At 34.7% G+C, this 27,981-nt stretch overlaps 1 protein-coding gene across 24 annotated transcripts in view; it reads right to left on the reverse strand.

The window, feature by feature from the left end:
• Positions 1–7,329: 7,329 nt before the first annotated feature.
• LOC106879981 (uncharacterized) overlaps positions 7,330–27,981 on the reverse strand; it is a 153,277-nt gene continuing 132,625 nt past the window's right edge. For 22 of the 24 annotated variants that reach the window (XM_089352686.1, XM_089352697.1, XM_089352699.1 and 19 more), the window contains 5 exons: positions 25,867–25,920; positions 25,589–25,630; positions 18,436–18,477; positions 17,748–17,820; positions 7,330–9,726 (listed from right to left, as the gene is read on the reverse strand). In XM_089352686.1, the coding sequence (XP_089208812.1) occupies positions 17,792–17,820; positions 18,436–18,477; positions 25,589–25,630; positions 25,867–25,920 (167 nt within the window). In that variant the 3' untranslated portion in view covers positions 7,330–9,726; positions 17,748–17,791. Of the gene's footprint in view, positions 9,727–17,747; positions 17,821–18,435; positions 18,478–25,588; positions 25,631–25,866; positions 25,921–27,981 lie in introns of those variants that run through there. The other 2 variants (XM_089352687.1, XR_016241967.1) reach the window with 2 other exon arrangements.

Consider the following 27,981-nt stretch of genomic DNA (forward strand, 5'->3'; position numbering starts at 1 on the left):
TGCACTTTCTTAATTTGAATCTTAAACCTTAAACACTTCATTCATACATTTCTATACACGCATACTTTTTTGAATGCCCATTACTCTGATAATTCTGCATTTTTACAGTTAGACTTTTTTCATGACAGTAGATAAATTTTTTATTCCACAATGTATTTGTAGTGGCTTCATGCAGCATAGCATGGATTCAATCCTCAACTGCCAAATTTCACTTAATACTTCAACAGCACTTTTCTCACGGTAAAACAATAGTTTTTCTGTGAATGACTGGTTATACATTTCCCAGATGCCTTCGCTAAGCAGAATAATGTCTTTGCCACTTGACCCTTCTGATCTCTTCTAGGCCACCACTGGCTGGAATAGAGATAAAAGACCCCCAACGAAATCATTTGTTCTCAACAATATGTCTATCCTTCTGGCTGCTTTTCAATAGTTATAAAAACAAGAAATCCATAAGCTGAAGGCAGTTACTAAGAGTGACTATCAATGAGTGTGAACATTATTATTGCACTTTCTTCAAACACTTCATTCCTATATCTATATAACTTCTTTCACCAACCTCCGAAAACCTCTCTCACCAACCTCCAACAATCTCTACCTCCTCCAGCTGACAGTTTTTTTGTACTTTTTCGTTACAGAAAATACACCTTTTGTGGCAGTTATAACGAAATTGCTTTCTTATATCAGAGTAATAAGGCATTTCGGATCTTTTTTAAAACGGGGGCCACATTTTTCATTAATGTTTTACGTAGTGTTTTTGGTACCGAAAGACTTTCAAACTTCATATACTTATCTATTTTGTGTTATAGAACAGAAAAATATTTTTGTATTCGAATTTATTTCATGTAAAAAATTGTCATATTTCGATAATTTCAACCAATCACTGACTGATTAAGCGATGTAAAGTGTATTTAATCTCCATACCTTCGTTTTATTTGCTTTTTTCATTTTAAATTTGTTTTAACCCTAACCCTAACCCTAGGGTTAGGGTTCGGGTTAGAGTTAGGGTTAGGGTTAGGGTTAATTGTTTCAGAATCGTTTGTTTATGTAGTCGGCACTTAATGTATATCGGCTGAATGGACGTCAGTGATTGGTTGAAATTACAGAAATACGACAACTTTAACATGGAATAATTTATGGATTTCTTTTTTTTTTTAAGAAGACTAAGAGAAAAAGATGTTTTATATGACACATTCTACCAGTGTTCCAAGTTTCAAAGTGTTTCGTTAATGAAAAATGTGGCCCCCGTTTTAAAAAAGATCCGGCATTTCAATAGAACATCTTTATCCCCAGGAATTACTGGGTACATCACTGTATCACTGTATTGACCAGATTCATCACTGTATCACTGTATTGACCAGATTATTGGGCATTGTTATACATTGTAGGTCACAATGCATTTCCTTGCATTGTAGTAGCTTTTGAATGACGCCATCTCACTGGCTAAGTGAGCAGACCAGAGTTGATCATCTTTGGTATCAATCACAGCTATTAATATACTGAGGAATTGATTTATACAGGTTCTGAACAGATTTGGTGGGAATTTTGAGCCATTATTCAAGTAAAACCCGTTTTAGCTCTTTCAGTAATGGTGACAAAGTGAACCAGCTTCTCACATGTTCTTCCAAAATGCTCCACAAATGTTAACTTATATTGATATTAAGTGATTGTGTAAGCCAGTCCAAGTGGTCTACTTCATTCTTGTGTCTTCATACCAATTTTGAAAAACATTCACAATGGGAATTGGTGCATTATCCTCCAAAACGATTGCACTATCATTAAAGAACAATTTTTGTACCATTTATGGATGTGATGAGCCAAAATACTCAGTTAATCCCTGGTATTAATTCTGCTATGTAAAAAAACTAAAGGGTCAAGAGAAATCTGGTAAGACTGCCCAAATCATCACAGACATATCTCCATGCTTCCCATTAGGAGCCAAACTGTCAGGGTTTAAAGCTTCTATGGTTTAACTCCAGATATAAACTTGCCTCAAATTTGAAAACAAAAATGAAAGATGATTTACCAGAGAAGATTACATTGTTCCTTTCAGTCATTGATCACTTATAACAATCTAAACACCATTTTTACTGCTTGTCAATGTTAGTGGGGACAAGAAAGGTTCAGCAATTGCAACTATAACATCCAACTTTATAGAGGTCATGACAAATGGTTTTGGTTTATACAAGTTTGGCATTGTAGTGGTTCAGCTCTACTGTCACTCTTGCAGCTGTTCTTTGATGGTTTTTAGGCACAATATGTTTCACTAGTCTGTCCAGAATTATGCTTGTCAGAGCTGGTTTTACCTTGGTTTTAGAAAGTCAACATAATTTTAGAACCTGTTCCTCTCAAAACATTAAGCAATTCAGCAGTTTTAATTATTAAAACTCCAACCATCCATGTTCCAATAATTGATCCTCTAAAAATCAGATAGGCCATGTGTTTTGACATGTTTAAATATAAATATCAGCGGAAAAAGAAAGAACAGAGTGCGACATAATGAAGTACAAAGTATACATAATACATATGTACAGGCAAGAATAGCTTAAGCTTCATTAGTTTTACAGTAGATCCACCACTGGACGTATGATTAAGTAGTGTATGGCTTTTGTAGGTGTGTTTGTATGCAAATGTTGGAAGTTAATTTTATTCAAGGTACACATGAAGATATATAGCCATTAAATATTTCCAGTGACGAGAGTGATTTTGCACCACCAAAAAACAACAGAAAGCGGACACATTTATTGTCTAATAGTGACACTGAATGACTCAACCTAGCTAAAACCAAAGTCCTAATAAGTAGGGAGGTAGACAAAACACAAACCCTTTCAGGTAGATGGCCCCACTCGATTTGTAGAAAAGGCGTAGGTAGAAACTCTATAAGATGTACCCCGTGTAAGCTATGGACACATAAGAGGTGCAGCAATATCAAAGGAAGGCTTACTAGCAAGATAGTTTTGTATGTGGCAGATGCTCAGGAGCAATAAACACTGAAAATGTGCAGAGAACAACTTCTGCCACATTCCAGGGAGAAAAATTAGAAGTAGTTGATAGCTTCCATTATCTAGGTGACCAAGTTAGTAGCGGAGGAGGGTGCACTGAAAGTGTAGCTGCTAGAGTAAGAATAGCCTGGGCAAAGTTCAGAGAGCTCTTACCTCTGCTGGTGACAAAGGGCCTCTCGCTCAGAGTAAAAGGCAGACTGTATGACACATGTGTACAAACAGTCATGCTACATGGCAGTGAAACATGGGCTGTGACTGCTGAGGACATGTGTAAGCTCGCAAGGAATGAAGCCAGTATGCTCCGATGGATGTGTAATGTCAGTGCGCATACTTGACAGAGTGTAAGCACCTTGAGAGAAAAGTTGGACATAAGAAGCATCAGTTGTGGTGTGCAAGAGAGACAATTGCACTGGTATGGTCATGTGGCGAGAATGGATGAGCATAGCTGTGTGAAAAAGTGCCACACCCTAGTGGTTGAGGGGAATCTGTGGAAGTGGTAGGACCCAGGAAGACCTGGGATGAGGTGATGAAGCACGACCTTTGAACATTAGGCCTCACCAAGGCAATGGCTTGTGACCAAGACCTTTGGAAATATGCTGTGCGTGAGAAGATTCAGCAAGCCAGCCCACTTATGTGTACCTTTCCTTCATTGGACACTAAACTCTGCTTGCGAAGACCTGTTGAGGCAAGTGAAATTGAAATCGAACCAAATTCAACGATTGGCACCCATGCCAACCTCTCCTTCATTGGACACTAAATTCGGCCTGCGAAGACCTGTTGGGGCAAGTGAAATTGAAATTGTGCCAGTGGAGCGCTAAGAGTACCGTTCGAGCATGATCATTGCCAGAGCAGCTGTCTGGCTTCTGTGCCAGTGGCATGTAAATGGCACCATTTGAGTGTGATCGTTACCAGCGTCACCCTACTGGCACTTGTGCTGGTGGCACGTGAAAAAACCAGTTTATGGTCTCTAACTGTATGGTTTGCCTTCAGTGCTGGTTTTCTTTTCTTTAAACTTCTTTATCCATCTGTGTACATTGCTCTTATCCATGGTGTTATCTCTGTAATCAACATGTAACCTTCTACAGATATCAAACAGGCTGTACTCCTCCTCAATTAAGACCTTCATGACAGTACTTTGCTTGGAAACCATTATTTGCTTCTAATGAAGAAGTACAAGAAGAGTTACTCTAGAGGAACACTTTACCAATTCTCTGTGCCTTTACTCCTTTTGCATATGATTACCTATCTAAACATCCTGTCTATGGGCTCAATCATCTCATTTCTTGGATGCTATTCATGACACGTGCTGGAGCTTTTTGTGCTCCACTCTCAATCAATTCTGGTGTTATCCAAGATTTACGTTTGTTACCTCACTCTCTTCTGTCTATACATCAATAATCTATTTGACCCCACATCCAACAAATTTCACTCTTAAACAGATAACATAACCTGTTAAACCTCCCTAACTTTCTCCAACCATGGGTCATCCGCATGTAAACATGACTTTATAGAGCAAAACTTGCACTGCTTCAATAAACGGGGTCATTGAGAGGATTTTTCAGAGGATCGCTGCTAACTTTCTCTTTTTTAATAGAAAAAAAAAAGGAAAACGTCAGCACTTCTTATATCAAGAAAAACCTACTGCATCATACTCCCTCTCTGCTAGTACCCTTTCAATTCCTTCAAATGTTGGGTTTCACTATGACCAAGCATTTCTCTTGATGAAAGCACATCCTTAGCAAAGCTACAACCAAGTCCCAAGTACTAGTTGTTCTCTTCAGAGCTAGGAAATATTTCAGACCCTCACCAGTTGACAATCCACAAGGCATCATGTGAAGTTCACACTGGATACTGTTCCCACATCTGGAACAATGTTGCTAGTATGGACACAAACATCCACAAAAGATCCACTTGACGAAATGACAATCATTGAGAGACAGGCACCAGTCTCTGGCCCACAAATGTAGTGTCTCTTCTCTCTGTCTTTTATATTGCTACTTTAATATTCTCAATTACTCAAAACTAGCTGGTCTCATAATTTCACCATTCGGACATCAGTGACCTAGTCATCTCTTCACTTCTAATCACTCTTAATACATCCATCCCATCTAATCTGAAACTAACCACTGTACCTAGACTTTCCCCCTCAAAACACCAGCCTTCTTCTTCCTGCTTACACCCTCCTTACAACATATTAAATGGAACATTAACCGCATCAAAGTCACTAATTTTGGATGTTCTGCACTACCCTTACCTTCAGACACAGCAAGTATAAAAATATAAATCTACAGTTACCACTTCATTGTGCATTGGTTACTGTTTCAAACACTCAACCATCTTTCACAGACTAAATGTCATTAATTTCATCCAGTCAATCCTGCACAACTTGTGTGTGTGTGTGTGTGTATGTATGAGAGAGAGAGAGAGAGTGTGGATCTGTGTGTGTGTATGAGAGAGAAAGAAAGAGTGTATGTGTGTGCATGAGTATGTACATGCGCATGTGTGTGTGTATAGCTGTAGTATATTGTAGTTATATTGTATTATTAATCTCATATTTGGCAGATATGAGATTAATAATCCAATGTAATCTTACTTGAACACAATTATCTGTGCTGAATAATTTTCTGGCCCTGCTATATCTCTTGACTCCATTTTAGTTGCATAATTAATGTAATTTTGAATTTCTGTCTAACTTTTTTCCACATTTGAAGTGTTGCTATTTTTCAAAAATGTTAAATTGTGACCAATCCTAATGCAAAGTAATCCTTCTGTGTAAATTCTCTGATTAAAACTAAGTCGAAGAAACAATCTTACAACTCAACCTCTCTAGTCTTGGACAACACAGTTAAAACCCTTAAAGTTACAACAGATGTTAAACCTACAATCGCTGATGATCTTTCCCATTGATCCTTACACACAAGGTGGCATCAAGAAGTCCCTGGACTAGTTCTGTAGTGCACCAATAGATGGTAGCACATGGTTGTGTGTGCAGTAAGAGTTAGCAGTGACCTCCCTGAAGCATTGTGCTGAGTGACATTGCTGTGTTTACTTTGCAAGTTCTGAAATTCATGTTTTTGTGATTGTGTGTATGCTGTAGTCTGTGATTTTGTCATGGACAGGAACAAAGAGCCAATGTGAAATTTTGTGTTAAACTTGGGAAGTCTACTACAGAGACATTGAGCATGCTTCGAGTGATATGGGTGTTTCAAAAGTGGAAGAATATCCCTGGAAGACCTGCCACAAGTGTCATCCCAAGAGACATGGTATTGTGTATCAAGAATTCATCCCCTAGGGCCAGACCATCAATCGAGAGTTCTACTGTGACATTTTGAAGCATTTGGGGGAGGACATTCAGCGAAAGTGGCCGGATCCATGAAGCACAAAGAATTGGATTCTTCACAATGCACCCTGTCACTGAGCTCTCCTCACTCATGAGTTTCTCACCAAAAACAACATGGTATTGTTTCTGCACCTGCATTATTTGCCAGATTTAGCACCTGCAGACCTCCATCTCTTCCCCAAGACGAAAATACAGCTCAAAGGTCAATGTTTTAACACTGCTGTCAAGATCCAGAGTGAACTGCAGAAGGTCCTCAACTCGCTTTCGGAAAACAACTTTCAGGCCTAATTCTAAAAGTGGCAAGAACATTGGGACTGGTGTATTGTTGCATAAGGTGACTATTTCAAAGAAGATGATGTTAAAACTTTGTTAAGCTATTTTTTATTAAACATAACTAATCTGGGAGCCCTTTGATACCACCTCATATATGAGTATACCTAAAACTGCATTCCAGTGACTGGTCTTCTTATTCTGGATCAAAAAATACTTCAACTCTGATCAGTTGTGGGCCTTCTACAAATTTCAAGTAAACCTCACAGTGGATTACTTTTCCCACATGTAGGACATAACTTCCACACACACATCCTAAGATTATATCCAGAAGATCTTCCAAATGAATGACAAGGATTCATTCTCCAACTCAATGTCAGCAAACTTTGGTCTATAAATACATATCCTCTCACTGCCTATTCTAGTACTATGAAAGTAGAGTCACTGCTAGTTACATACCACCATCTTCTTAAGTCAACCTCAAATAATTGTCTCTCCTCTTGCCAACCATACTGTGTCACACCTCCTTAACTGCTATACTCACTCATTCCTTCTCAGAAAGTCAATACTTTAGAATTTCTTTCTTGTCCATGCCTTTCTATATATATTGACACCGATGTACAAGCTGAATATAAACTCATTAATTTTACAAGTTTTGAGAGTCTATACAGACCAAGGTATATGCTTTCATCCAACTAAAGCACAAAAAAATATCACTTAAATATCAATTCATTTATTCATTCTGTAGTTAAGGTATAAGAGAGATGCTGTGGAATCTGGATAAATATTTGCACATGCATTTACTTATGTACAAGCTGCAAGTTTGGTTTCTTTTACAAATATGTATTCTCGAATTTAGATTTGAATGTTCTTGTATCTTAGAAAAAAGTTAAATCAAATTCTATTGAAATGGTTAACAGAAAAGATAAATAATGTCTAAAGAAAATACAATTCATCTCTATTTACTGAGTTAATAAAAGTGTGAAGCAAAATGAAGGCAGAGTAAAATAGGTACTATGAAAATAGATATAAAGGTAAATGTACTGAGGTGGTAATCAGTTAGTCATAAATTCAAATCTTACTGCAAATATTGTATTATACCCAGGATTAGGGGATGTAACTCTGCATTAAAAACAATGGATGTAAATTGAAGAAAAAATATCGTTTTCTAGCAAGGAAAACCAATACAACATAGAATATATGACCTGAACATTCTTACAGAAAAAAAATTTAGAATTTTCAATTCATACCTTATTTTAAGCCTGTTTCATTCACTGACTCATACACATGCACGCACGCACGCATAAACACGCGCGCGCACGCGCACGCACACACGCACACACACACACACACACACACACACATGATGAATTGACCAAGTGATCAAATTATAATAAGAAGAAATTAATCTTTCTTGAAAAGCTATTTACATTCTTTTATAATATAAAAAAAGAAACAAAATTCTATCTCATTAAAGATAATTGAAAGCAAATAAATTTCATAGGTATTCTGTTAGCTAGAAAACAAATAGAAGCTAGTGATAAAATATTTAATGCATAAAGATTGTACATTTGCAAAAAATCTACACATTTGGTGCATTCTTGGTTGCAATTTGGTACAGGTGTAGCTGTGTGGTAAGAAATTTGCTTCTCAACCACATGGTTCTGGGTTCAGTTTCACTGTTTGGTACCTTGGACAAGTGTCTTCTATTATAACCTTGGGCTGACCAAAGCCCTGTGAGTGGATTTAGTAGATGGAAACTGAAAGAAGCCTGTCGTATATTTGTATATATCTGTGTGTATTTGTGCTTGTCTCCCATCATTGCTTGACAACTGATGGTGGTGTGTTTACATCCCCATAACTTAGCAGTTCGGCAAAAGAGACCAATAGAATAAGCACAAGGACTTAAAAATAAGAACTGGGGTTGATTCCTTTGACTAAAATTCTTCATGGCAGTGCCCCAGCATGACCACAATTCAATGACTGAAACAAGCAAAACATAAAAGCTAAAAGATTTGTTTGAGCAGTAAAATGGAATTGGTCAGAAATTAAATATTTCAGAGAATTATCTGCAGCAAGAATAATCAAGCACTTTTGCAGGCACAATGTAGTAACTGTTCACAAACAATGACAACCTTAACATTGGAACACCACTAACATGCATTGTTGTTGGCAAAATTCCATATATATACAGTGATCTTCCTTTTTTTTTGTTTGTTTTGTAAGTAAAATGTATATTATAATGGAAAAGCATATATAGTGAGGTATTGCCTTATAGAAAGAATGGTTAGATGTGCGTATCGAAAAATATAGCCTCATAATCAGCAAGAAGAAAAAATGAATTCTGGTATATATACAATTTGATTATTTAGAAGAAAACTAACCAAGAATTCAAAAGGGCTGAAAAGACTGATTTTGAAACTTGATAATATCAAGGATTATAATTCTGAATTTATGTATAGATATATATAAATGTGACAGAATGAAATCTGAATAAATTGATCCTAGTGAAGTAAAATAGAAAGTATATAAAGAACTTCTGTAAAATAAATATCACAAACTTTGATTGTGAAGTTGTAAATAGTTTCAAGAATATGTTTAACATGAACAAAAACCCAATTATAATTGCTGCTCATTTGTAGAAAATTGGCATGAATTCAAATTCTTAAAATTTTTTTAAGGTATTATTCCAAAATATATTCAAAAAATTAATGATATTCATAGCCATATTATTAAATCTCCATATTATATTTAACAGATGATGATTCGTATAAGAGGAAAGAAATACAGAAATTTAACTGGGTTTACTTCATTGGTGCAAATGTTTAATTATAGATAGACATTTATGAAAGTTAAAAATAAATCAAGAATTTTATGATGCTGTGAATACAAAAACAATGTAATTACAGCATATAACAGAGATCAATAATGTTATGGTGGCATCAGATATTTAGTTCAAATCTGTAGTGCTTGCAAGAAGTGTCCATGAAATTATGTCAAGGAGACTGACTTAGGTTGCTCACACGATTTCATTCAGTTCTAGGTGTTATATACTATATCACAAGGTTCTAGGTTCTTCTTGTTCATCTGAAAACATGGACCTTCACTGGTAACCTACAAAATAAAAGAATAAAAATGTACATGAGATCCTGATATTTTAAACAATTATTTGACACTTGGTATTTGTGAAAATAATTACATGCTTTGCAGAAAAATAATTAAATATAAGATCATGTTTGCTTAAATACTAGAATGATTGGAACTTTAAAACTTGGTGCACAAATTGTTATCTTATAAGCACAGAGTTCTTCATAACAGAAAAATTTTAATGATGATCCCAGAAATTACATTAAAAGATGTGAAAATTCAGTAAGTTACAATAATGAAAACATGGACTCATTAGAGCAATAAATTCTAAAGTTTTAGTAACTTGCTAACACATAAAGCTTTTTACTCAAAAAGAGAGATTGTTACATATTTTCAGGTGCCATTTTATTTACAATTTCTATATATTTTGAATAAAATCATAGCCTAAAACTGAACACTTGCTCCTAATTAATGATCAGTAAATGAACAGTGGATGTTTAGCAAATGACATTGAAACTGTTATGAATGTCTAACATTCAATCCAATTTATGTTTGTAAACAGTGGTGTGGTGAATATCCTATCATCAAAATGGTACAATTGATATTTTATTACATTCCAAGTCATAGCTAATTCACATGCATACACATGCACATGCGTGCACACACACATACACACACGCACACATACACATACACACATACTCTTACTAAATTCGAATATAGAACCTATTTGTGCATTATACATTAATTATCAATGCAAACAGAAAAAAATATATGAAAGTGACAAAATGATAAGAATTGATCTCTCCTCCATGATTTCATAGTATGTTAACTATTACAATACAGCTAATGACCCAAATTAAACAGTAAAATAAGCCACTTCATAGCTGAATTTTGAGATATCCTATTTAAATCCATGCTTAGTTGCATTTCCACATAGGGACTTAACTCTTATGATCACCAGCTTCACTTATTTCTCTCATCCAATTTACTAGGGTCATGTAAGCTATATATATATATATATATATATATATATATATATATATATATATATATATATATCACCATCATCATCATCATCATTTAATATCGATTGTCCATTCTGGCATGGGTTGGACAGTTTCATCAGGGCTGGCAAGCTGAATGGCTGCACCAGACTCGTCTGATTTGGTATGGTTTTTACAACTGGATGCCCTTCCTAATGCCAACCACTATCAGAGTGTAATGGGTGCTTTTCCATGCCACCAGCACAGGTGCCATTTGTGTGACAGTGGTATCTGTCACAACCGTAATTTTACTTGGTTTGATGGGTCTTCTTCTCAAGCACGACATAATGCCAAAGGTCTCAATCATTTGCTGTTGCCTCCATGAAGCCCAACACTTGAAAGGTACTTTCCACATGCCACCTGCATTGGCCATGACTACAGTTTCACTTGACTTCACAAGTCTTCTCAAGCACAACATATTGCCAAAGGTCTTGGTCACCAGTCATTGCCTCTGTAAGGCCCAAAGTTCAAAGACACTTACCCAAAGTGCCATGTTGTGGGACTGAACCCAGAACCATGTGGCTGGGAAGCTAGCTTCTTACCACACAGCCATGCCTCAATATATGTATCTATATATATATATATATATATATATATATATATATATATATACATATATATGTATGTATATATATATATATATATATATATGTATGTATATATATATATATATATATATATATATATATATATATATATATATATATATATATATATATATATATATATATATATATATATATGTATGTATATATATATATATATATATATATATATATATGTATGTATATATATATATATATATATATATATATATATATATATTTATATATGTATGTATATATATATATATATATATATATATATATATATATATATATATATATTTATATATTTATATATACATATATATATATATATATATATATATATATATTTATATATACATATATATATATATATATATATATATATATATATATATATATATATATATATATATATATATATATATATACATATATATATATATATATATATACATATATATATACATATATATATACATATATATATATATACATATATATATACATATATATATATATATACATATATAGATATATATATATATATATATATATATATACATATATATATACATATATATATATATATACATATATAGATATATATATATATATATATATATATATATATATATATATATATATATATATATATATATATATATATATATATATATATATATATATATATATTTATATGATAATTCGGTTTTTGGGGATTAATAGATATGCGGGTATTCTACTTCAGATTATGCAAAAAAGCAACCTAACGAGTATATCTGAAGGTAAACTCGTGGTATCTACTTACACATCACGAAATAATACTTTAAAGGATAAAACCAGTACACAAGCAGGGTATAAAATGTACTTCTTTAGTTATCTCCTATTTAAGTTAAAATTAAAATTATCAATTACGAAGGAACTACACATGTTTCAGTATTGGAAGATTATAATATATATATGTGTGTATGTGTGTAATCATCAGATTTACAATTCTACCAGCACATTTTCAGGTTCATTTTCAAAATATTGTTAATCTATATAAATATAAATATATGATAATTAAGACCCAACTGCACGATATGCCGATGCATGATTGATTTGGAAATTCGTTTTCCCATATTATTCAAATTATATATTTATATATAGTTAAGTATATGTCTGGTCATAGAGTGACCAATAGATTTGCATCCATAAAGGGCTTAGCCCCAGGGAAGACTTGTCAGACTCTAAAGCTGAAGGCATATACTTCTTTGACTCTGGGATGTAGGAATCTGTTATGGTCAGTTAGTTAGTAAGTAAACCAAGTATAAACAATCTAGTCAGTGAGGACAGGCTATCTATACCGGGCCCTAGCACCCACAAAAGAAGCACTACTGGAGCATCGTTTGGTTTGTCCCATCCTTCTCATACAAAATGAAGACTTGTGTGAGAAGAATATTCCTCAGGTTAGTAGACAAACACTTCACGCAGACACCTGTGTGTCTGCGTGAAAAGTATACTAGCATCATCCATAAAATGTGGGAGGAAGATGACTGCTCTTGCAATGATTACAATGACTGTCCGAGAGGTAGTGGGGCAATACATGGCTGAGAGAGTCATTTATGAAGCTCTGGTGATGCTTAGTGACCACAGTAATTGCAGCAACTGATCATCCAACATTAGTAGCGACAGTGAGAGAAACACCAGCACTGATACCAACAGACCTAGCACCATCACTATGGCCAGAGTTGACGACCATGCCAACACCAGCAGCACCAACATGGCTACTGGCCTCACACCCAGTATTACCATCACCATCAGCAAAATTGGCAGCAACATTATGGCCAGGGATACCACTACAACATCAACCGCTGCAGCGATACTGTCTTATAATAATAGTGCTGATAGCAGCTCCAGTAACATCAGTGGCAACAACAACATCTCCAATCCCAGACGTGCCAGAAATGTGAACACAACCAACTCCCAAGTCAGGACTGCCTTCCAGTGGCACCTCTACAACCACAGGTCCCCTTTCAGGATTCTGGGAAGACAATATGTCACATCTCTGGAGAGCCACATGTGGCACCTCGAAAATAAAGGAACCCAATACACTATCAAGTGGAGGATCATAGAGCAGTCGGGTTCCTATATTTACAGGAGCAGATGCTACAAACTTTGTATAGCTGAGTGTGAAAGGATCCTCAAAGACTCCCTGTGATCAGGTAGGAAGCTACTGATCTAAGAGATGAAAAACGATTTCAATTAGAGATTTGTGTACCAGACATGGTCAAAGGCTTTGCTGATGTCTATGACAACAATACTTTCATCAAACGTCTCTAAAGTGATGAGTGATGTAAAAGAGTCACTCATCGTTTTATATAAGTTTAGTGAAAGGGTCACCAACTGATGAGTGATGTAAAAAAGTTGTTACCTGTGGACCTGGTTCTGTGAAGCTGCGGTGCTGGTTATTGAGGAGTAAGAGCGATTCTAGTTTTTTTAAAAACATCATTGTTAATGACTGTTTCCATTACTTCAAATATGTTGGAGCTGAATGCAGTAAGACAGTAGTTGGCTTCGTCAGAGGTGTTATCTTTTCTTTGAATAGATATACTGAGCTAAATTTCTAAATGTCATGGTATATTCAACAGAGAGTTTGATATTAAAGAATTTGGTGAATACAAGAACAAGCTGAGAATGAAAGGCAGTACCCATGACCATTTACAGAGCTTCTTGAGAATTGTGGGAAGAAGGAATATATCCTCAAAACAGAGAATGCCAGTAACAGAGCAGACTCAACTAAAAGCACCCAAAATTGCAGGTGGTGGTTAGCAAAAACAAACAGTACCAGGCACCAGGTTCAACCTTTTTATAGTTCTGCTAATCTCCCAGTCTGGATTGGTGCTTTGTTTATCAATCCTGAAAGGATGAAAAGCTAAATTGACTACTGCAGAATCTGAGAACGTTGAAGTCATCAAGGATGATGACTTGAGAGGAGAGATGTAAAATATATGTTCACAGTTCAGGAAAAGCTATGATCAAAGAATTACTGATGTTTTAAAGAGTTCAGTGTATGATAGGGGAACAGTCATATGTAGGAATGGTGGAAGAAAACTTTGAGCTTGAAAAGTTGGATGTCATTATTGAGGAAATGTAAATGAACGAGGTGAAACATTAGGTGAGTAGCATCTATATATGTACTAACACTACTATTTATTGGAATGAAATTTGAGAAGAGAGTGTAACCTGGACAGTGGACTTGGGTAATAGATAGGTGTTGAAAAATTTACATCATAGTGATAAATAAGATATGTATAAGAGGTGATATGCAGAATCTAGGTTAGAGAGAAAACTTTGGATGCTTGAAAAGAGGAGGGAGGATTGATCAAGGGATTTTGATCTAATTTTTGGCGTTGAAGGAAATGTAAAGGGTGATGGAGTGTGGAAAGGTCAGAGAAATTGCTAGAACAAAGATCTGGTTGAAAAGCTTACAATAGCACGAACTCCACTTAAGACACCTAATGGAAGGATGATGACATTAAACTGTGCAGCATGGTGTACTTATCCACCATTGCTACTCTAAAAGAAGTGATCCATATTTTATGACCAACTGAAGATGCTATATGAGGATGAACAAGATAATATGGGAAATAAAAATTGTTTTATCTTTCACATGTTTCAGTCATTAGATTGCAGCCATGCTGGGGCAACACCTTGAATTCTTTTTAGTCAAATGAATTGATCCCAGTACTTATTTTTTTTTAAGTCTCATATTTATTCTATCATTATCTTTTGCCAAACTGCCAAGTTACAGGGATGCAAACATATCAACACCAATTGTCAATCAGTGATGGGGAGACAGACTTAGATACAAAGACTTACACGCCCCCCCCCCCACACACACACACATACACATACATACATACATGTAAACAACAGGCTTCTTTCAGTTTTTATCCACTCACAAGGTTTTGGTCAAAAGTATCAAAAGTATCGAAACTTTAATAATTTTCACACTTATAAAATGTCAAGCAAACTTTAAAATTTGTCATTATTATTTTAGCCAGGAGACCAAACTGATAGTTTGGTAACTGCTAAAATAAACATTAAAAATTGAAAAGAGAAGATAAACAGCTTTGCAAGTTTAACTCAGTGTTTATTGAACAAGAGAGATGCGAAATTTAAGAAGCAACTTGTTAGAATATACACATCTGTGAGGATACGTCAACAAGAATAGCAAAAATCTACTATACCAAAAGAACTGGTAATATATACACTACAAGTGTTTTATGAAGAGAACATAAGATTGCTGCATAATTCTACATGAATGTGAAACAACATTAAACATCGTATAAGGTAAATGAAGGGTTCTGTAGGAACGCTAAGTCATATTCACTTAGTGAGTTTACATGCGCAAGGATGAATTATGATGTTGTCATCAGCATTAGATGTAGTAAGCACCGGTTGTGATGATGTCAGCGGTGATGAATTTCATTGTCCTAATGCAGAGAAAGCTAACAATAGCTTGCTGGAGGCAAATGCAAGCTGGACTTCTTAAGCAGAGAAAAACTGATCTATTTAAGGAAATTGTTGAGCTCCATTGCAATAGGTAGAAACTCCAAGCAATGTAAAATATGGCCTGGACTGTGATTACCAGCATGAATGTCAAACTCCAAAAAGTATTTAACCATTTAATGGTTTTAGTAAATTTATACAGAAAAAGTAAGCATTATACCCATCCAGCATAAATAAAAGTCAACTTCATTCTATTTTTTCTATAAAAACCTATTCTGACATTAAATGAGTCAACTTCCAGTACGAATGTTTACATTTGTATGTCATTTTTCAACAAAAAAAATTTCTAAAACAATTTCTGGAAATGATCTACTCATGTAATTTATGCACCCACTAAAGTTTATTTTGCGGAAAAAAGTGCATAAATTGCATGGGTTTTATGGTAACTGATATCAAGAAACTTTAAGAATTTAAGCAAATGAATAAAAGCTTAAACATCTAAATGTTATTCAACCTAAAGATATTTTGAAGTGAGAAAAATAGAACTATATAATGAATGAAAAATTCTCATTACTTAAAGATAAATTTAGTTACATAAAATGATGAGAACAGAATAAATCTAATTCCTCTAATTCCATAAGTATTCCTAGAAATCTATGAATATGGATAAAATGATAATGCACAAATCTTGTACATGTATCATCATAACTAAGAAAAAAATTTTTAAAAACTATCAATTTTATTTACTATATATATAGTCCAATGAAATAAATGTATAAATATGAGGTGGTATCAAAACGTTCCTGCTGCCAACAGATGGCAACACACCGTTACATACACCATGAGGCATTGTGCTGAGTGACATCATTATATTTACTTTGCAAGTTGTGAAAGTTGTATTTTTATGATCATGTGTATGTTGTAGTCTGTGATTTTGTCATAGATAGGAACAAAGAGCTAATGTGAAATTTTGTGTTAAACTTGGGAAGTCTGCTACAGAGACATTAAGCATGTTTTGGCAAGCTTACAGTGATGAGGCAATGGATCAGACGCAGTGTTTTGAGTGGCATGGGTGCTTCAAGAGCTGAAGAACGTCCCTGGAAGACGATAAGCAATCTGGAAAACCTGCCACAAGTGTCACCCCAGAAATGTGGTATTGTGTATCAAGAATTCCTCCACCTGGGCCAGACCATTCAAACATTTTGAAGCATTTGAGGGAGGACATTCAGTGAAAGCGATCAGATCTGTAGAGCACAAAGTATTGGATTCTTCACAACAAAAATGCATCCTGTCACTGAGCTCTCCTCACTCTTGGGTTTCTCACTGAAAACATGTTATTGCTTCTGCACCAGCCCTATTTCCCAGATTTAGCACCTGCAGAATTCCATCTCTTCCCCCAAGATGAAAATATAGTTCAAAGGTTGACGTTTTTACAACGTTGTTCAGACCCAGAGCAAATCACAGAAGGTCCTCATCTCACTTACAGAAGATGACATCTAGGCTGGTTTGAAAAAGTGGCAAGCATGCTGGGACCAATGTATTGCTGCACAAGGTAACTATTTTGAAGGAGTTAATGTTAAAACTCAAGTAAATAAGTTATTTTTTATTAAACATAACTAGTCCTGAAACTTTTCAATACCACCTCATACATGACATCTTCACTAACGAAATATTATGAAAGAAGAAAAATCAATAAAACAGTTTGATTTCAAATGCAATATGAAATTCAAGAATAACAATATTTACAATATGAAAGGACAAATTAATCATATCTCAACTATTCTGACACTATCTACTTTCAAGATAACAAAACATAAAAGAACAGTAAGAAATTCATGCCAAAATAAATATGCTTTAAGATTATATCTTGATATAACCAATATCAAAAAATTGAAGTAAAATAGATTTATGGATTTACTTAATTTCTTTCTTGTTTTCGTAAATTCCAGTAGATTGCTATCTTCAGTGTGTAGAAGTGTAGAACATAGTGGCTAAATATAAAATATAGAGTATTTCATATATACAATATACTACAAAGCCCAACGAAAACAAAAACAAAATGTGAAATTATATAAACAACATTAAAAATAATGATTTTTCTCAGTGGGCAAAAATTAGTAGACAAAATCAATCTAGTAGACCATTGATAAATATTGTATAGATCAGAAGAAGATGAAAGATAAAACTGACATCAGTGGTATTTGAGCAAAGAATGCTATAGGATTAAATTTAATATCTCCAAGTATTGCATATAGTACTCTACTATTTCTGTTACTCAAATATGATATTATAGTGATATTTAAACATGATAGCATTAAGGAAGCCATTCTGACTCTCAATATTACCTTCATTTCAGTGATGTCCATGAGCAGGACTGGTTATGGGTATGCAAAACAGTAGCTGATCAAGGTGTGAAAGATTCACCATTGCAACACTGTTCTATACATTGTGTTTCATGTCTAGTGATCTCAAAACTAGTTTAATCAGTATTTTCTTTATTTGTATAAATAGAGCTTCCAAAAGTTTTGCTAACTTTACCAGGACTGATTCCAGACCCAGGCTGGGAAATGAATATAATTTTAGTAATGGATTTTCTATATACTTACCATCAGGTTTCTTTGAAACATTAACATAAACATCATCCAAGTCTTTAAGAAATTAAAAAAAGAAAAATATGTAACATAGTTATAGATAATATCTAAAATATTTTAGTAGTGTGTTGATACTACCAGAATAAATGCTAATGAAATAGACTCAAACACATTCACTCATGCACATACACACACATACATTAATAGGAAAAAGATGCAATAGGCACAGGTGTGACTATGTGGTAAGAAGCTTGCTTCCCAACCACATGGTCCTGGGTTCAGTCCCACAGCATAGGACCTTGGGCAAGTGTCTTCTACTATAGCCTCGGGCTGACCAAAGTCTTCAGAATGCATTTGGTAAATGGAAACTGAAAGAAGACCATCGTGTATATATATATATATATACACATGTTTGAGAATTTGTGTTGCAAGATTCCCAATGTGAAACCATGTGTTGAAACAAATATTGTTGTACTTTGGGAAGATCACTTTTTTTTTGCTTTTCCCAAATAAAAACCTGCACCATATATTTGTTCTTCACTCATTTATTGCTAAAATCTTTCATCACAAATCTGTAATCTCATCAACAACACTTTCCGTTTCCATGCATGCTCTTGCACCACTTAGTCCATTCCGTTCTTCTATGATGTATATCCTTATATGTGCATGCATTTGCATCTATATTTGTGTGTGTGTACATGTGCATGTGTGTCAGTGTTCTTAATACCACTATGACCCTTCCCTCAACCTCATCCCCTCTCCTGCTGCTGCTGCTCACGACACTGATTTTTGGTACTATTCCTCTGTCTCTCTGTCTCGGTGTATGTATATGGGCTCATTTCCAATGTTGTTTATATCCATGCCCCTTATATATTTTTTTTAATCTAGCTCTATTTCTTATACCTATGCTACATATGTGGATATTTCTTTACTGTGTATGTATTACACTGTTTGTATCTGTTTTTTTCTTCCTTCTGTCTTTAGCTGTCAGGATGTGTGGTGTGGTGGCAGGTGTTATTGTTCCATTCATGTTTTCTATTGAGACACGATCAGTCTATTGCTATGTTTCTAGCCTCTGTGATCTGTACCATGTCAGTTCTATGTGTTGATAATACCGCAACCCCTATGCTATTAAGCAAGCCGTTATGTTCTGCTTGAGCATGTTGGTAGAGAATTGACAAACCTTTCTCTTCTTTGAGCTCCCACCAGTGTTTACCTATATGCTCCCCCATGCTGCATGCTGTATCTCCTATGTAAATAGGTGTCATGTTTCTGCACCACCACTCAGTACATCATAAGCTATACACTATATTCCTAACCTTACAGTTAACCTGTGTGTTCATCCCAGGGCAAAAGTGCACAGCTAACAACTTTAGCCTTATCTAATGTTTTTCTAAAAGAGTATGCTAGTTGACTGCCAGAGGTAGCATCAATGAACATAATACTCTGGTATTTTTTGTTGTCATATCATAAGTTGACCTTATGTAACTTTCTTTCTGGTCCTTTCTGTGCTTTTCCAGTATTTACTCCTGTATACCCTTTTGCATAACTCTCTATGATGGCTTCATATAGTTCTGGCTCCTTTGTACACTCTAATTCTTTGGGTGAAGTATTGTCTGTATCTTTCCAATTCCATACAGTTGCACATGCGAGACACATTGCTCCTCACTCTCATGAAGTCTGCTATAAATATATTGCACTTGGAGTTATCCGCAATAGTTGTGTTTTTGTGGACCAAGCAATTAGAGGCCATGGATTTGGCATAATGGGAATGAAGAATCTCGACCATACTGTTCTTAGTTTCCTGCAAGAGTTCCATGTCTAAAACTGGTAGCCTACAGTTTGGGTGCTTGTTTGGGCAGTCTATCATTACTTTAATACTCTGGTGGATAGAGTTAGCTATTTACTGGATGCTCTATATAGTGTTAGCTTCTAGATCATCATCATAGTAGCTTTGGCTACTATGTTGATATCATTCACATAGCGGGAGTACATAGTTTGTGTTATGGAGTTCTCTGCTAATTTCTCTTTGAGTTTCATATCCCATCATACCATATATAGATAAGCCACATCACCAGCGATACTGACATTAATGGCTGCAGCTTCCTCTTGGGTGCATATCTCATCATTAAACTTGAGTGCGATTTTGGTACTTGCATCCACTACATGTGCGAACATCTTTTTAACCTGATCAGCGTTTTTAGGGGTCTGTGTAGCTTTGATCCATCTGTTCCACCTCTCTCTCTCTCTGGGTTTTCTTGGCCATAGAAGTTATAGTAGTGGGTCAACCTTTTACTGATCTAGTGGGTCAGAAACAATTAAGGTCATGTTCATCTAAGTAATCATTGTCACATGTCAGTCTCAGGAGGAGGCCCAGTTCCTTGTGAACACCACAAAACTCCATGTCACTCTCCTTGATCACCTTCACACATTTATCCACAGCAAAGTCAAAATCAATAGATTGGTATAAGGATACTTCGTCCATATTGCCTCTTATGCATCCCTCAAGTTGTAAGAATGGTTGCATTCATTGATCCTGCTGAAGAGACTCTCTTTGCTGTCACACACATACAAGGCCATTTTGATCAGAGGACGTATGATCGTAGAGAGGAAGTAGGAGATCCAGTAGTTGTTGGCAAAATTGGCTCCACAGATCAGTCTCATTGGTGGTCCTGTCACTGAATCAGCTGTTACATTATGGTCCTTGTAGGATGTCATTATTAGTGGCCTGGAGGTTGTTAGCTGTGTGCTTTTCAGTCCCTAGGATATTTGATATTATCATATGAACATTGAGGATCTTCTCTCTCTCCTCATATTCCTGTACCATTGTTTCCCTCATATTGGTGATGTAGGGTTGCATTGCCTGGATGTAGTTCAGCAGGTTGTCTTTCTGCTGGACTTGTCCATGGAGAAGCACATGACTTTCCTATTTTTGTTGTGCTGTATGAGCTTGTGCAAATCACTTTCAGATTTCTTGTCAAGTTTCTATGCCTCTCTATCACTCTGTCTTCTAGTGTATTGTTCTAAAATCTGTCTAAGTTTAGTATTGGCTATGGTGGAGCATGCTTCTATTTAATCATTTGTCTGTTGAGGGATGTAGACTCTTTTCTTTAAAGAGTAGGGCTGTCAGATAAATACGACTCATATTGGTCTACAGTTTCTTCTCTAATCCCACCTCCCAATCTGGCTCATTCCCCTGCTCCCACCCACACTGCTGCACTTGCCCCTGCCTCTCTAGCACCACCATCCTTACAGCGACCCATCATCGTCCCTATCATATCACCGACTCCTTTACCTGCACTTCTAGCAACATCACTTGCAGCATCTCCTGCTCTTTCTGCCCTTCTCTGTATATCAGTCAAATGGGACACCACTTGGCTGACTGGTTCATGGAGCATCTCCGAGACATCAGACTTGGCAATGACACCCTGGTCTTGCACCGTTTACACTCTACTGGTCATTCACTACAATACCTGTCTGTATTCAGATTGTCTTTGCACAGGGGTCATCTAGACTCCTGCCTTCGCCGTGAACAGGAATTAATCTTCTCTCTTCACTCCTTTGCGCCATATGGGCTCAACTCACCTCCTCTCTTCAACTGACACCTACTTCCTCTCTTCACTCCTACTGACCTTCTCTCTTCATTGATTTTTTAAAAATCTGGTGCTTATTCTATCGGGTCTCTTTTGCCTAACCACTAAGTTATTGGACCGTAAACACACTAACAACAGTTGTCAAGCAGTATGTGTGTGGGGGAGGAACAAACACAGACACACACACACATACATACAATGGGCTTCTTTCAGTTTTTGTCTACCAAATCTATTCACAAGGCTTTAGTTAGCCCAAGGCTATAGAAGAAGGCACTTACTCAAGGTACTACACAGTGAGACTGAACCCAGAACTATGTGTATAGGAAGCAAGCTTCTTACCACACAGCCACACCTGCACATAGTATATGTCCTACATCCTCTCATTCATGTATTGTGGAAAAGAAAAGTATTGCCTAGTAAATATATTTGGAATGGACAAGAAGAAACAAAGAGTAATTTCAGTTAATATACCATTTCAAAATAAGTGCTTGGGGAGATGGTTTCTCAATGAAGTAGCACCCAAAATTCTATTCTCTAAGCCAGGAGTTGGGAAACCCCCTACCATGGGTACAATTGCACCAACGAGCCCATCTTATTGCACCTGCAGGCTGGTATACTTGTTTATACAAAATATAGTAAATTTTTCAATTATAAAATTTATACAATACTTGTATGCCCATTTGTGACATAGGTCGCATTACCACTACAACTTAAAATGGTCAGACTCAAACAGATATCGTCCAGTAATTGCCAATTTGAGTGGAAATTTTGTTTTCATTATAAAATACATACTACTAGGTTTGTATCACCCCACATGAGACCCAACTACACTCTAGTAGAGAAAACTAAAAATACATTGCATGTATTGAAATTTTTATATGAAGTGAAATTTGAAGATACTGTGTAAAGATTACTCATATCCAAGAACCCCAAGTATTTAAAATTTCCCTCCCTATTTCATTTTTCACGTTTTTACAAAAAAAAAAAATCTCCAAAATCGACACTCACCCTCTTTCTGTCACTTGATAGGCAAAAACTATTTAAAAATCTATTAAAAAGCAACGACAACTTCGTAATGCTCCATTGAAACAGAAACTATTAATTTGGTGCTTTGTGAACAGGATTATAAAAAATTATTACTAACTTTTTTCAGAAAAAGCAGTGAAAAATAAGGGGTGTCACATTTTTGCTATCAGTCAGTGCCAAGAAGGTCAACAGGAGCTACTTTCATGCCATTGGCTTATCACTTATCGTCCTTCCCTACCCACTCATTTATCAACACCTATGTGGACAATGGAGTGAGAAAAATCAAGTTAAACCTTGCAGATCTAATCAATATCTTAATTTTTTGCAGATTTTTATTTTTTACTACACTAAATGCATTCATTATGATGCAAGTCAGTTTGCTTTTGTTTTTCTAAGGCACCAAAAGTGATAATATAAATTTAACCAGATTGTAACATCATTAACTTTGTTAAATCAATTTTTCAATACTGTTATCAGTATGGCAAGTGGTTATGAAAATCCTAAAAACAGAAGTGCTGATGAACATACTTTGATGAAAAATGGACTGAGCTTTTTTATCATTTTTTTTTTTAAATAGATAACAAGTGTATTTGTCTTATTTGCAACAAACATAGAATCTGAATGTTTAGACAAGATAGCTACCTTGAAAGAAAATCTGACCAAAAGACAAGCCTTTTTTTAAAGCCAATTCTTGAAAGTGAATCAGTAACTTGAGCTACTTATGCAGTATGCAAAAATATTGCTAAAAGACTCAAATTACATAGTAATGAGGAATTTGCAAAAGAATGTACCCTTACTGCTGTTGAGAATATATTCTCAGAAAAACTTAGTTTGTTTGGAAATATTAACTTATCAAAAACTGTTTCTGATCACATTAAAGATAGTCAAAATTCTCTAAAATCTGATTTAGCAGAATTCGTATTGTATTTATTAGCTATTGATGATACAACTGATCTGTTTAATACTGCTTAGATAGCAATGCTTATACGTAGAACAACCACAAAATTCAACATTTGGGAAGAATTTCTTGCCTTGAAATCATCTAGAAGTGAAGATTTATTTCAAATGGTTGACTCAGCCTTAAAGAATTTTGATTTACCATTTGAAAAAAATGAAATATTTACCATATGAGAAAAATAGTGCTCCGTCTATGGTAGGTTGTGAAAAAGGGTTTGGAGCTCTGATTAAGAATGGATTTAAGAAATGTCTTTGTGTCACTACTTTATTCATATGAAAAGTTTAAGTGCAAAATCTCTGAAGATGGGCGGTGTAATGAAAGTTGTAACTAAGGCCATTAATTTGATAAAAAGCAAAGGGTTGAATAATAGGGAATTTAAAGAATTTTTGAAAGATCTTGAAGCCAAATATGGGGATTTATTGTACCATAGTGAAGTTAGGTGGTTAAGTAAGGCCCCAAATGCTTAAGTGATTTTATGAACTGAAGGAAAAAGTGAAAATTTTTATTGATGTTAAAGGTGTTCCTATTGCAGAACTGGAAGATAAAAAGTTTCAAAGTCTTTTAGTAGATATAACTAGTCATTTAAATAATTTGAACTTGAAACTATAGTATCTTCTACAAGGTTAATTACCAGTTTGCTTTCCCATATCAAAAGTTTTGAATTGATGCTTCATTTATTTGTCATACAATTGAAAAGAAATTTTTTCACCACATTTTCCCAAATTGAGTGAACAAAATCCAGAATCAACAGAGAAATACACTGAAGAGTGTGTAAGTCTTTTGAAGAAATTTGAAGAAATACAAGATAATAAAATCAAACTATGTGTTTTTGAAACACCTTTTGATATGTGTCCTGAGGAGGTTCCAGATTCCTTACAATTAGAAATGATTTGCTTAACAAAATCGAAATATAATTATCTGTCTTTATTGGACTTCTACAAATCGTTCAATCCTGAGAAATTCCTTGCTTTACATAAAAATGTTTTGAAATTTGCATCTCAATTTTTGACAACTTATAAATGTGAGCAGTTTTTTTTTTTTTTCAAATTGAATTATGCAAAAAATCGTGTATGTACCAGACCTACAAAAATCAGAGTAATGAACTAAGAATAGCAGTTGCTTCAGAGACATGTGATATTCCTAAACTTTCAAAAACAATAAAAATAAAAATAGCAGTTTCATCCTTCTCACTAAACAAAAGGTTCGTTAGCTTTGATAAAATTATCACTAGGATAAATTAGTTTTGATATGTCATTTACATATAATGTTATTTAGGCATCAATGTAAGTTTCCAAAATTAAATTTGGTTTGTGCTTGGTTGTTATGATTTTCTGTTTGTTTTTGTTCCCCACTACCACTTGACAATCGGCATTGGTTTGTTTACCTCCTCAGAAGCTAGTAAAAATGTTGTTTGGTTCTGCAATGTTTAACTTGATTTTTCTCTCTCCCTTGTCCACATACGTGTTGATAAGTGATTGGGTAGGGAAGGACGATAACTGAGAAACCAATGACATGAAAGTAGCTCCTGTTAGCCTTCTTCACACTGACTGATACTCAAAGAAAGAATGAACCAAGATATTTGCAAACTTACCATCAGGTTTCCTTGAAATGTTGAAATGAGCATCATCCATGTCTTTAAGAAATTCAAAAAGAATTAAAAACATGGCTACAAATAACATTTATATTATGTTAATGTACTGATACTACCATAGTAAATACTAATGAGATAAAATCAAACACACTTACACACACATACATGCATATACACATATATTAACAGTGATACATTTCATTATTGTTAGCTTTCTGTTTTTATTTAAGATTATTTCTAAGACCATGTTGTGTATTAACAATATTGATTCTACTTACCCAGATCTTCCACACAAAAATATTCTGGTTCATTAACTTCAGCATGTTGTTCTTCTACAGCATCAAGAAATTAAATGAAAGGATAGTCTAAATATTTTGAAAGTGGCACAGATAGTAGCATGTATATATATTTTATATAGAAACATGAATTTAGAAACAGAAGTTATCTAAATCCAGTGGAAGTCCATGCACAATAGAGGTCTTTTAACCGCTCTCATTCACATATTGTAAAAAGATAAGTATTACCCAAGAAATTTATTTGGTATGAACAAAAGGACTCAAAGGCAATTTTGGTTAATATGCCATTTCAAAGTTAGAGTTTAGAAAAAGGGTTCCTCAGTAAAGTGGCACTAAAAATTCTATTTTATAAGGAAAGTGCTATTAATTAGGTAAAAGTAGTACTTATTGAGAGGCTAATTAAACAAAATTTACTTCAATGGGATTTGATCTCAGAATGCACTGACACTAAAGTTGATTATATCAATATTTGGTAGGGTGTTGTACTATTTCCATCACTTCAATATTTAACTGATATTTAAAGGTGACAATGTTATCATTATGAGATACCATTAACGAATACCTTCACAGAAATAAAATTCCTTCTAAGATCACTTTCTTGTTAGAGTAATTCATAAGCAGGAGGGACTTTGAATACTCAACAACAACAACTGATCACATTCACCATAGCAAATTTCTTCCATACTTTGTGTCTCATGTCTAGGCAAACATCCACTGAATCCAGTATTAGTTATATAATTATTTGGTTTATTTGTATATATAAAGGTTTTAAAATATATGCTTATGAACTGCGATATTAAGGGTAAAGTTTAAAAGAAGGGTAAAATATCACAGTTAAGTAGGAATGTCTGCAAGAATTGTATTGTATATGCTATGAAATTTTAACCTTTTCAAAGTTTTGCAGGTGTAGCTGTGTGGTTCATTCCCACTGTGAGACACCTTAGGCAAGTGTAATTTACTATAGCTCTGTGCCAGTGACAAGAAGCTGAAAGAAAACCATTATATATCAATAAAAAAAGAATATATATATATATATATATATATATATATATATATATATATATATTAATATAAATAATATATAGATATATGCATATATCCATACATATATGTACATACCTACATCTATATGTATACATACAGGCATATATGGGTACAGGACATCAAAAGAAAATGTTAAATACAATGAGAAACGAAAACAGAAAAATGAAAACAGAAAACGAACTTGTTTCAAACAACGAAAAAACAAACAGAGAAACGAGACATGCAGCATAAAGAGTATATCCCTTCGTCAGTTGTCCCTGTTCCATCTACTCCGCATTTCAAAAGCAAGGACAATATGTGACTTTGTTGGAACAGTCCTTCCCGGAAAGCAAATTAAATAAAATTTGGAATTTTTTGCAGAGGGTGAAAGTGTTAACAAGAACAGAACAGTGAGAACAAGACAGTAAAAACAATAAAAACAGTAAAAACAAGACAGTGAGAACAAGACAGTAAAAACAAACGGTGAGGTCTGTTGAGCCAAGATGATAGAAAAATTATTATGAACGCTAAGTAGAAGAGACCGAAAAAACACGTCTGTTCTTTAGGAAGACCAGTGGGCAGAAAGAAAGAACCCCTTTCATCACGTGTCAGCGACGAGAGAGTCAAGGAGGAAAAGGAGGAGTGAGAGAGAGAGATGGAATGGTGAAAGGGAGAGAAGAATAAGGACAGGGTGGGAGAGAAAAACAGAAAGGATGAAGAACAAGAGAGGGAGAGAGATAGTAGAAGAGTGCGCATTGTAATTATTACAATAAAACTTACTTGGAAAAGGATGCGTGGCATTCGATCATATAATAATATAAATAATATATAGATATATGCATATATCCATACATATATGCACATACCTACATCTATATGTATACATACATGCATATATGGGTACAGGACATAAAAAAAAATGTTCGTCTGCCATAAAAGTTTGGCAAAAGAAACCAATAGAATAAGTACTTGAGTAGATTTGATGGACTAAACCCTTCAAGACAGTGCTTCTGCATGGCCAAAGTACCATGACTAAAACAAGTAAAAGATAAGACATATATTAAGTTGCCTATA

The sequence above is a fragment of the Octopus bimaculoides genome, chromosome 5 (genome assembly GCF_046866305.1).
Source record: "Octopus bimaculoides isolate indiv1 chromosome 5, ASM4686630v1, whole genome shotgun sequence".
In the NCBI taxonomy this organism is placed as follows: Eukaryota; Metazoa; Mollusca; class Cephalopoda; order Octopoda; family Octopodidae; genus Octopus; species Octopus bimaculoides.